This window comes from Cervus canadensis, chromosome 6, assembly GCF_019320065.1.
Source record: "Cervus canadensis isolate Bull #8, Minnesota chromosome 6, ASM1932006v1, whole genome shotgun sequence".
NCBI lineage: Eukaryota > Metazoa > Chordata > Mammalia > Artiodactyla > Cervidae > Cervus > Cervus canadensis.
The window spans coordinates 67,349,286-67,362,240 of NC_057391.1; the positions used below are offsets into that span (position 1 = coordinate 67,349,286).

The window sequence follows — 12,955 nt, forward strand, 5'->3', positions numbered from 1 at the left end:
TAAGCCCAGAGTATTCTAAACACCTCTTAGTGGAATCTGTGGTTGGTTACTATATATAATGAGCCCAACTAGCTGATTTTCATTTCCTCTGCCTTCCCTCCCATCTTTGAACCCGTGTTTACCATCTATTACCAAACCTAGCATGTAACAAACTAGGCAGAAGTCAAGATCTATACCATCGTGTATATATTAATAAATGAATGAATGAGGTATACTTTTGAAAAAGATAAGTACCCATACACAAACACACACACACACATCAGCATACTTATCTAGGTATAGGATATTTCTGGATGTGCATTTTGGTAACAGGGTTGTCATTGAGAGAAGGTAAAAATTGAAAACCAAAGCCTGGGAAAGAGACTTAATTTATTTGCTTTTGAGTTGTTTTTAGCATGTATGTGTACTACCTTTTTCATAAAATAGAAATTTTTACTTTAAAAAATTACATATGAAAAGCAAGTGTTAATTATCTTTAAAAATAGAATGTTTAACAGTCATTATTCTTTATTTTAATAGTGATTAACAATAGTTTATAAAAAAGTGCTTGATCATAGGGATCACTTAGGATACTAATCAAATATATGTACAGATTCACAGGCCTCTCTTCTATAGATTTCAGCTGAGTAAGAGGGTAGAGAGGTTTAGCTCAGGCATCTGTGTTTAGAACCATCACTAGTCTTCCACTCCCATACAATAGGGTGCGAATTTTGCTTTGTATATACAACTGAGAACCCATTTCCTTTTTATTCCCCACCATATGCTCATTGAAAGGAAGAATCCTTCAACCTGTCTTTTCCCTATACCCACTTTTCAAAGATAGCTACCCCACTAAACTTTAACAGATATTTACCTTTTTTTTTTTTCCCAAACACATATAGGCCTAATATCCAATTTGAGGACTTTTGCTTTGATAGTACATCCTAACGGGCCCCAGATTGATTTACTTTCAGCATTTCATAGTCCCATGATAAAGGCTGATGTGAGAGGGGAACATGAATAAAATTTATTGAGTACTCATTTATTTGCCAATAGCTATAACTGATACTTTTCAAATATCACTCTATTTAATTCCATAGCCCTTAGAAGTAGATTTCAGTATATCCATTTCATGGAGGAGGAAAATCAGGCTCAGAGTTTACATAATTCTACATAATTTATCTATGGTCCTAAATCTAGTAGTGTTACATTTAAAATCAATTCTGACTCCAAAGTTCTGGTCTTTCAACTGCATCATCCTATCCACAGTTACCAAGTGTCTACAGTACATATTATATTAATATATAGGGATTAGATTGTAGTGAGAGGTAGCATTTCTGTCTTAAAGTACTTCTAAGCATAAAAAGGTAGAATTAAAGTTCTTTTTTTTTTACTGGAAATGATGCCACAGTAAGGAATACTTTTCCAGAGCATTATATTCTAGTTCCTTACCCTTAATGTTTTACAGTTCGGGTTAGTGATTACTTTAAGCTTTGTGTAGAGCTTTATATTATTGTGATGATGAAAACTTTAATTAATTACATCATTAAAAGGTTATTTGAAAGCTTAATTCAATATTCCTACACAGTGCTTTCCCTTAACATCTAAGAAAAATGAGTCTACTTAGAAATCCAAAATTAGAATTTAACATATTAGTTGGGACTTAATGCACATTATATTCTTCTTTAACAAAAGGGAAAACAATGAAGATCAATACTATAAAGTCTGTCAAGTGACTTGAACTTAGCAAAAGAAAACAGTAAAACAACCAGCAGCTTATTTTTTAAATTAACCTTTCAGTGCTGTCTGAATCTTTTTTTGAATTTGCTTATTTTTCTAGGCATTTCCAAGCTGACTAAATTAACCCGCCTCAGCATAAATAATAATCTCCTCACTGGTTTGGAAAAGCATACTTTTGATAACATGCTTCATCTGCATTCCCTTTCTCTTGAGAACAACAGAATCACTTCACTGAGTGGTTTACAAAAAGCTTTTACACTAATTGAATTATATGTAAGCAATAACTATATTGCTCTCAATCAGGAGATCTACAATTTAAAGGTGACTATCTGGGGGCACTAATGTTTTTATTTTTCTAAATATTTTATTTATTTATACTATGAAAGTAATACATGCTCACTATATAGAATTTGGAAAATATAGAAAACTGTAAAGAAGAAAATAAAAATCAGGAAAAACAAGGTTTGTTAAAATGTATCTGCATTCAATTTGTGTACACATACAAACATGTGAGTGTGTAACCATAGTGTCCCCAAGTTGATAGCTTCACAGAAATATATTTTAGTCCACAAATAAAATAACCCGATCCCCCATTCTTTCTAACTGTGCCTTCCTTAAGTATTTCCAAGGATTGCCTAACCTGACTGGGGGATAAGATTCATTAACAATTCCTGTTCTCAGAGCAGTTCTTGATTATCTTTCACTGCTTTCTGGCTCTTATTGATAGCTTCTACCCTCTCTGGTCAGCTTTGCCCAGTTTTGCTTTCTATAATTCTCACCAGTAAATCTCTTATATTGAGGCTACTGTATAACAGGTTTTACTGGAGGTTTTAATAAAATGGCAGTTTACTACAACAAAGAATAGGAATTTACTTCAAATGTAATGTAGGACTTCATAGTTTCTGAAGTTCAAAGGTCATTTCTTACCACTGAGACTCCCAATGGCCTCTCTCCTTTTGCTGATACCACATTGCTAGGGCTTTATCTCCTACCAAAAACTTACATCCATTTCCTATCTTTTCTTGCTTGCAAACTTATCCTCATCATATTCCCCCAATACAACTACTTCTAAAGCTGTAGAGTCAACCTAATCAACAATAGCTACATAATAAATATTTTATATTATAGATGCAAAGTAAGTAGTTTTTACCCTCTCATGTCAGGGCCCTTCCTTCACAACAAAGGCACATCAAAATATCTTATCTAATAAGGAAGCACATTGAAGTCTGCTACTCCCTTACCAGGCAGAAGCACTTCAGTTTTATCCCTCATCAGAAGACTGTGTTTTTCATTGCTTCATTTCACTATTTTATTTGTATATGTGCGTGTTCAGTCATGTCCAGTTCTTTGAGACCCCATGGACTGTAGCACACCAGACTCCTCTGTTCATGGGGTTTCCCAGACAAGAATACCAGAGTGGGTTGCCATTTCCTCCTCCAGGGGATCTTTCCCACCCAGGGATTGAACTGGCATCTCCTGTGCCTCCTGCATTGGCAGGTGGATTCTTTTACCACTGAGCCACCTGGAAAGCCCATATTTGTATACTACATAATAGCCACATACTATTTAATAGACTGTTATTCCATAAACATAGCATATGTTTTAAACTTTGCTAAGTTCTTTACAAGTCTTTATCATGGGTAATACATTTAGCAGCAGTATCCAAAAAGTGATTCTGATCATATAATATAGACCACTGAAATACTACACAAAATTATACCTTTAATAGTCTGAAAGTGTACTATAAATAGTACACTTCAAAAATCTCAAATCACTATGGAATGATAGAGTAATTCAAATATTGAAATTCAAGGATGATTAAACTCTTAAGGGGAAAAAACTGGTTAGAGTTAGTGTATATGTATGTCACATTAAATGTATGTATTTTATTATGCAGGGTTTATGCAACCTGGTTATTCTAGACATGTATGGAAACATTATTGTATGGAATCAAGAAAATTACCGGTTGTTTGTAATATTTCATCTTCCAGAACTGAAAGCTTTGGATGGAATCTCAATTGTAAGTTTTTTGTTGACTCATAGCATTTGGTCCAAACTGCATATTAATATATACCCATAGGTCATAGTCATTTTGAATGTTGCTTTATCACTAGTATGTAACCCAAACTTAACTATGCTTATTAAAATCTAGATCCCCAAAGCACATTTTAGATCTGGGTTTTAATTTTTTCTCCTTTGGCCAGTTTTTAATTGTCTAAATGAGGTGGCACAGAAGAGAAGATACTGCTTACATTTACACCCACTGAATTCAATTCCTAACAAATAAAGAGCACAATTTTATGAGACAGTATAGAAAAAACTGCCCTGGAGCCCTACCATCTTCTTGGGCCTAAAACCTGCTTCCTGTTACCTGGAAAAATACAGTTAAGATTTAAGGAAAACATATTTGAACCAACGAATGGTATGTCAACATTACTAGTAAACTGTACTAGTAAAAAATAACTTTTTGTACTGTGTTAAAAAATAACACAGAACATAGAATTGACTATGAAAGCAATATTTGGAAACTTGAATTCTGTAACAAGCAGGTTCATTCAAGGCTTCTGATTTCCGTGTAATAGGATAGCACAACAAATGTGTGGAGAAGAGCACAACAAATGTGTGGAGAATAAAAAGTTCCCTGTGTAACATTGCCTAGCACCTATCAGACAATAAAACTCTTCAAGTTTCTAGAAAAGTGAGAGATAGTTTATGATTATTTGCGACTTTGAGGTACTCTGATAAGACTACTAATTCTAACCCTGCTTTTATCAGGACCCTCCTCAGAATGAAGAATCAAAAATATTCTCCCTCAAACATGAACAGTTCTCTAGAATGTTGCATACTGGGTTTTGTTTGGGTGTTGGTTTTGAAACAGGCATATGAAACTAGTACTGCATGTGCACCAGGGTGTTGTTGAGAATATTATCCTTCCTATCTCTCTGTGCCCTCAACCGAAGGGCCACTCGGAAAGTGCTTTTTGAAGTAAGTGTAGAAAAAACATTTCCCCCTGAAGAAAGGTTATGGTCTCCTCGCTGACAATAAGTATTATTTAACTATTTTCCTTTTCACTTTGACCACCTTAAAGCTCAGTGCCAAATTTGTGGTTCAGTAACAGAAACCCTGTAGGACTTATGGTCTCTCTCCCTATCCCAACATTTGATCTCTTCTAACTTACATCATTCTCAATCTTCACTATTATTTACATTTTACTATTTGATTATATGTTCCTCCTGTAAGCTGCCACAAATTTTTTGTAAGATGAGGTAGAATATATGAATTAATCATGGGACATGAAGATTAGTCTGAATAATCTAGACTTTAACTGAGAAGAAATGGGAAGGCATTGAAGTTTTTGAGTAGGGGAATAACATAATTCAAAATTATGTATTAGGAAATTTAACAGCAGTGTTTAGAGCAATAGACAAAAAAACCAATAGACTATTAGCTTAGTCTAGATATGAGGTACTGAGAAACTGAAATGAACCAACGGGAAATAGTATTAAAAATGGAGAGTTGAAAGTTAGAAATACTAGGAAAAATTGACAGAACTTGGCAACCAATTAAATTTGCAAGATGAGGAAAGGAAAGAATAAAAGAGGTCTATAAGGCTTGAGTCTATGCCAGTAAGAGATATCATAACAGAAATATTATAGAAAGAAAGTAGTTTCAGGAATAAGATGATTAGTGTTGGACATACTAAGTTTTATACGATAGTGGATCATCTGATTGGAGATGGCAAACAGGCAATTGAAAACACAGGACTAACTTTAGATATGGACATTTAATTTACATTTGTTTAGATTTGGAAGTAATTTAAAGAAAGTTGTCTAGTTAAAACCAAAGCATATACCATTGACTAAGGAAAGAGATGTAGAGAAAGTAAAGAAATCTAAGTGAGGCTTTAATACTTTCATTTAGTAAATGTAAAGAGGAAAAAAAGCCACCATAAGTAGATGTAGCAGGAGGTAGAAGGCAATATGATCCTAGAGTGTTTGAGAGGTAAATAGACATTGACTTTAGAAATAACATAGTCCAAAGCCTATATCTTGTGAATGAACACAAAGAACTCCAGAGAATTTAAATGCCTTATTCCAAGTGACAGGACTTTTTAATGGTAAAGCACGGACAGCTAAGTCTCACTCTGTCTCCAGGGCTCCGTGGATATATAATCATACCAGGAAGTAAGGTAATGTCACTGGAAGTTCCAACCTTCTAATCATGGTTGATTTTCCTGGCAACCAGTCCCCATTCTCAGGGACTTTCCAAAAGTCATCTTGTTAAGATAAACTCAGGTGTGGTTGAAAGGCTTGTTAGGAATAGCAGCACGCTCCTTTCACCTGATGGTTCTGGAGCTATTTCAGGAATTGAAAACAAAAACCACAATATTATAATAAAAGATTCCCAGATGTGAGAGTTGGAACATAAGGCTGAGCACTGAAGAACTGATGCTTTTGAACTGTGATGTTGGAGAAGATTCTTGAGAGTCCCTTGGACAGCAAGGAGATCAAACCAGTAAATCCTTTAGGAAATCAATCCTGAATATTCATTGGAAAGACTGATGCTGAAGCCGAAGCTCCAATGCTTCGGCCACCTGATGCAAAGAACTGACTCATTGGAAAAGACCCTGATGCTGGGAGAGATTGAAGGCAGGAGAAGAAGGGAATGAGAGGATGAGATGGCTGGATGGCATCACTAAGTCAATGAACATGACTTTGAGCAAGCTCCAGGAGATGATGAAGGACAGGGAAGCCTGGCGTGCTGCAGTCCATGGGGTTGCAAAGAGTCGGACATGACTGAGTGGCTGAACAACAACATGGCTCTAATACAGGAAATTACAAGAGTTTTAGGAGCTATGTGCCAGGAACAGTAGACGAAGACCAAATGTATATTTCTTATTATAAATCACAATATCACAGCTCATGCCCTTGTCTTTTTACAGCAAAATGATCATAAATTCAAAAGATTTTGGAATATTGCTATAATCCCATTCAGTTATTATATAGTCCATAATCATGGAAATGTCTCCCAGGGTGAGGCTACTCAGATTTACAGCTTTCCATTGGAGACTTTTGTCAGTCTCCTAAAACAGGGGTAGTCTCAGAAAACATAGCTTCACCCTTTCAAGCATCTGCTGTAATTGAACTGAGACAATATCAACTCTTGCTCTACCCTCTTTTGAGGTAATATAAATAATACTGATTTCCCTCATTATGTTACGTATTTATTAATTCCTTTACCCACAACTTCCCTTCCCCATTCTTTCCATTTATACCCATATTTTTCCACTTCTGGAAGGGACATTAGGTTTGACCACTGTGCTGGTCTAGATTGCAGACAGCGATACTAGTCTACCATATATCTCCCCTCAGCCCACCTCCCTTAAAATAGGGCGAGGTGATAATAGGTGCAAAACTAGTGGGCTATTTTTGCTACCAGGGAATACAGATACATTCACTGTTAATTCCAATTTTGCCAGATGGAGTGAAGGTAAAATCTACCCCCATCAGGCCTTTAGGAATTCTGACAAGATGTTTAAAAGCATAGTTTCTTGCTTAAAAATGATCCCTATTTCTAGCACTTATGATTGCAGGTGTGTTTCTGTGACCACTGCATCGGGTAGGAAAAAAAAGTTGAGGTGATGTGAGGAAGAAGGAAAGAGAAAGTATAATGATTTTACCAGCATCATCCTTCCTTAGTAAGAAGTGCATAGTCATATCAGCATCCTTCCCCTGTCCCCAGATCCACCAGAAAAATAGACGTCTATCCATCGGGGACACTCTTTTTAGCTCCACTCACGTTCAGTGAGTGTGAGCACACTCAGAAAGACGTGTAAGCCAGACCCCAGACTGTCAGGATTCTATCTCCCCCTGTTTTAGACAACCAGTGTTTTGATTGCCCACTCCAATTCTCCATCAAACTACTACTCTGAAAAGGATAGTTTCCTGTCCATTGTTGCACAGTATGGCTGTAAAGCATGTTCCTTGGTCTGAAGAAATAACCATCAACTGTCCAAATTGGTGTCATATCTTCAGTTCCAGCTCTTTTATAGCACTATGTGCATTTGCATTTACACTGGATAAGCAAATCCCAGTCCAGGGTCAGTATCTATTCCTGTCAGAACCTATTTGTAGCTCCCCAGGGCTACCAGCCTCAGTCTGACTTGCCAGCTATGTTCAGGGCCTTCCCACAGGGAAATCTGCCACACAGCCATCTGCAGTCTCTGTCTCTTTTGCTGGCAGATGGAACAGTGCTTATTGGCATTTTGTACCTAAGAGGGTGCAAGAGGAATATCTCTAGATTCAGCCTATCTCTGCATTGCTATAGACCCCCAATGTCCACCTATTTTATAGACGCAGGTGGCCACCTTAAGTGAACATATGGGCCTATCTGCTTGTCTATTTCAATCACCTTCCAAAATTGAAAGCGAGTTCAGATGGGCATCAACGTGCCCTACTTTAATATACCCACCAATTTCCATAGGGCTGTGCCCCATATGGACATCATTTTAACAGGTCAGGTTTTCATCATTCTCCTGTCTGACCATATGGCAAGCAGGAACAGTAGATGAAGGTTTCTAATTATTATCAGAGTAACACACCAGAGAACTCACCACATGTTGTTCCTCAGGTCCCAAGGTCCCTAGCTGGTCTGCCTTCTTCTCTGAACCTTTCAGTCTCTTATGTGTATTTTATATGTAATATCCAGAGGGTTTGGCTATACTTAGTATGAAATAGGGAGAAATGAGTCCACTCCATTTTGACCTGGAACCAAAGAATTAAAGACATTCAGTCATCTGTAAACCTGGAGAAGGGCGTGGCAACCCACTGCAGTATTCTTGCCTAGAGAATTCCATGGACAGAGGAGCCTGAGGGACTGCAGTCCTTGGGGGTCACAAAGAGTTGGACACAACTGAGTGACTAAGCACAGCAGAATCATCTGTAAGAGAGGACATCACTTTCTAAATATCCTCATACACAGGAACCAGCAGAGACTGAGTGTGCAAAAGATTTGTTTGGTGGCAGACTGACTTCTGATATGATTGCTGAACGACAAGGACACTCAAACTTCACCCAAATGCAAGAACTAAATTGGACTTCATCATCCATCAGGTACAATCATTTTAGTATATGATATTTGATATTATGAGGGCTTCCTTGGCAGTTCAGTGGTAAAGAATCCATTCGCCAAGCAGATGTGGGTTCAATCCATGAGTCAGGGATATCCCCTAGAGTAGGAACTGGCAACCCACTTTGGTATTCTTGCCTGGGAAGTCCTGGCACAGAGGAGCCTGGCAGTCGCAAGGACAATGAGGTTGCAAGTTTCAGACATGACCAAACAACAGCAATTTGATATTATAATTAAATGTGTAGTCATTATTATTTTTGTAAGGTTTATAATTTATACATCTTATCCAAATACAGCCAGTAATTCAGAAAATCGACTACCCTACTTCACAATCTCATATTAACTTTACCATCTTTGAAATGCATTAATAACTTTTATTATCACACATTATGATTAAAGATGTCATCAAGCTCTTTCTAAGACTTTATATTTCTATTTTATTTTATAACCAAGTTTTTAAAATGGGAACATACTATGTTTGCTCCTCACATTGTATCACTCTAATCCAGCATTATCTGGCTTTCACTGCTAGCATTCCTCTGATGCTGTTCTCATGAATGTTTTCATTGTTAGATAATGATAATGGTTAATAAATCCTTTTCTCTTCTTTTTTCTATTCTGTACTCTTCATAGGCAGATATCTTCAGCCGCTGTTTTAATTTATGATGAACCCCTAATTTAGCCTGAACCTGGGCTCCTCATTTGAATATTTGCTCCCTAGATAGCATCAAGGAAATAACATTCTCCTGTTGTTGCCCAAGCCAGAAATCTAAGGTCCACTTCTCTCTCTCCTTTGTCCATTTTTAATTAATCACAACATTCTACAGAGTCTGTGTCTTAAGTATGTGTCATAGTTCCCTCTATCTTCTTTCCATAGTCATTGCCATTGTCCTAGATTGGAGAATTGCCTATTTTAGAAACTATTGTTTTTTGTCTCATATAACCTTACCTGCAAGTCCATCTATTATCCATACTGCTTACTACAATGCAAATTTTATCAGATCACTTCCCTTCTCAACATCGTTCAGTGGCTTTCCACTGTAGAGAGAATAAAATTTTAAATCTCTTTGTATGACATGGGAGGCCCTTTCATTACCAATCCATTTTTATCTCTTGTAATCATTACCTTTACTGCACCATAACTCTTTATACTCCAGAAATTCTAAAATATTCTATTCCTTAATCTCAGTCACAAAATGCTGTTTCATGTTTCTGCCTTTGCTTGCAGCTGTTTCACTGCCGGGAACTCTTTCTTGCCTGACAGATGCCCCAAATTCTCCAAGTCTCATTTTAAGATCTTTCTCCCCAGTGAAGTCATTTCTGACTTCCCCAAATAGGTTTTTCTTTCCCTAAAATGCCGTTATACCTAATCATATTGTGGCAAATTTCCTTTTTTTATTATAGTTTTTCTGTATCCCATTTCTTGAGTGCATGGACAGTGTCTTTCATATTTGTAGACTTTCTAAATACATTGTCTGCACTTAGGAAATAACTAATGAAAACATGTTGAAAGAATAAGAAACTTACTAATGGATAAAGTATGTTATAATTATAACTTAAGAGTTGAGGATTTAAAGATGTGGTTAGGCTTTTGTGCAGCAAAGGAAACCATCAACAAAATGAAAAGACAACCTACTGAATGTGTAAAATTATTTGCAAATTATATGACCAACAAGGGGTTACTATCCAAAATATATAAACAGTTCATACAATTCAATGTTAAAAAAAAAACCTGATTAAAAATGGGCAGAAGATCTGAACTGACATTTTTACAAAACTAACATATGACCCAGCAATTCTATTCCCAGGCATTCATCTGGGAAAAAAAAATACTAATTAAAAAAATATATGCACCCTATGTTCATAGCAGCATTATTTACAATTGCCAAGATACGCAAGCAGCCTAAATGGTCATAAACAGATGATACGTAAGATGTAGTATAAATATGTACAACGGAATAGTACTCAGCCACAAAAGAGAACAGAATTGTGTCATTTACAGCAACATAAGTGGAGGGTATCACACTAAGTGAAAATAAGTTAGACAGAGAATGACAAATACTGTATGATATCACTTGCACATGATCTAAAAAATAAAACTAGTGGACATAACAAAAAAAAGACTCTCAGATACAAAGAATAAACCTGTGGTTATTGGGGAGAGGGAAGTGGGGAGCAAGATAGGGGTTGGAGAGTGAGCTACATATAGCCTGTATAAAATAAATAAGCTACAAGAATATAATGTACAACAAAGGGGATATGGCCAATATTTTATAAAAACTGTGAATGGAGTGTAATCTTTAAAAATTGTGAACCACTATGTTGTACATCTAAAATTTATATAAATTTGTACATCAACTATACCTCAATTTAGAAAAGAAATAAATGAAATAAATTTGTATATCTTAAAAAAAGAAGGAATCAGAGCAAGGTGATTTAGCTTTATGCTCTTCTTCATAGCTCAAATGAAGGTATAACAGTTTTAAAGCTATCAACTAGGAATCAAGCATTCTGACTAATTATCAAAACATCCTTATAAGGTGGAATGCCATAAAAGTTTTCAGGAGATTACACAGAAAACTGTTTTCAAAGACCTTACCTACTTTCTCCTTTTCTTTCCCATCCCAAGCCCCTTCCTGGCATTTCAGAAATAATCTGTTTCATATATATCCTCTACAGTTTACAACTGAAAATCTTTTGGATTATCGTATCAACTTCACTATGATTTCATGAGCACATATGTGAATTTATAAAGAAATTGGATGTTTCTTTTGTGATAGTGCTGTTTATGTGGTAATAGACATTTCTTAAGTCAATGAAATTCTGTGTCATTTTTCTTACACATATACCCAACAAAAATATGTATTTATCTGATCATTTGATCCATACATTTTATATTATGACAATTCTTTTTCATAGAATTTGTCAGATTAATTTTTCAAATGGCTTTGGTGTTACATGTGAGAGATTTCACCAGTATAATATGCCTATTAAAGTTATAACTGTATTTACTTTGTCTCAATTCAGAACTGTGGATTTGATTCCAGTTGACCAATTTAGAAATGTGTGTAATGTGAATCTACAGAACAATAATCTTACCTCATTCAGTGGATTAATCTATCTGCCTAATGTGAAGGTGAGTCACTCACAAATTTTCTTTTTTTTTTTTAAGATATCCAGTGCAGGTTGTAATCTTCTTTACTTTGGACTAAAATGTATATTCATGTCATTAAAGAAAATAAATTATTTTTCCTAAAGCATTTTTTCACCAAGAAAAAAAGTATTACTTCCCAAAGTGATTTCAAATGACCTTAATTTTTGTTTTCATTTATTTTTATTAGTTGGAGGCTAATTACTTTACAATATTGTAGTAGTTTTTGCCATACATTGACATGAATCAGCCATGGATTTACATGTGTTCCCCATCCCGATCCCCCCTCCCACCTCCCTCCCCATCCCATCCCTCTGGGTCTTCCCAGTGCACCAGCCCTGAGCACTTGTCTCATGCATCCAACCTGGGCTGGTGATCTGTTTCACACTTAATAGTATACTTGTTTGTTTCAATGCTATTCTCTCAGAACATCCCACCCTCACCTTCTCCCACAGAGTCCAAAAGTCTGTTCTATACATCTGTGTCTCTTTTTCTGTTTTGCATATAGGATTATCGTTACCATCTTTTAAAATTCCATATATATGTGTGTGAGTATACTGTATTGGTGTTTATCTTTCTGGCTTACTTCACTCTGTATAATGGGCTCCAGTTTCATCCATCTCATTAGAACTGATTCAAATGTATTCTTTTTAATAGCTGAGTAATATTCCATGGTGTATATGTACCACAGCTTTCCTATCCATTCGTCTGCTGATGGGCATCTAGGTTTCTTCCATGTCCTGGCTATTATAAACAGTGCTGCGATGAACATTGGGGTATACGTGTCTCTTTCAGATCTGGTTTCCTCAGTGTGTATGCCCAGCAGTGGGATTGCTGGGTCAAATGACCTCAATTTTATGTGATTGTCTTATAAGCAGTGAATCTTCCTCTCTAAAAGGAGATGGGATCGAAAGCTGCCTCTGTCGTGAGCGAAGTTGGAGGGCACTATGGTTCTCA

At 36.1% G+C, this 12,955-nt stretch overlaps 1 protein-coding gene across 1 annotated transcript in view; it reads left to right on the top strand.

Annotated features, from left to right (window-relative positions):
* LRRC9 (leucine rich repeat containing 9) overlaps window positions 1-12,955 on the top strand; it is a 112,077-nt gene that overhangs the window by 75,921 nt on the left and 23,201 nt on the right. Inside the window, exons 22-25 of the mRNA XM_043472953.1 lie at window positions 1,820-2,040; window positions 3,617-3,739; window positions 8,701-8,831; window positions 11,875-11,983. Coding sequence (XP_043328888.1) covers window positions 1,820-2,040; window positions 3,617-3,739; window positions 8,701-8,831; window positions 11,875-11,983 — 584 coding nt within the window. The remainder of the gene's footprint in view (window positions 1-1,819; window positions 2,041-3,616; window positions 3,740-8,700; window positions 8,832-11,874; window positions 11,984-12,955) is intronic.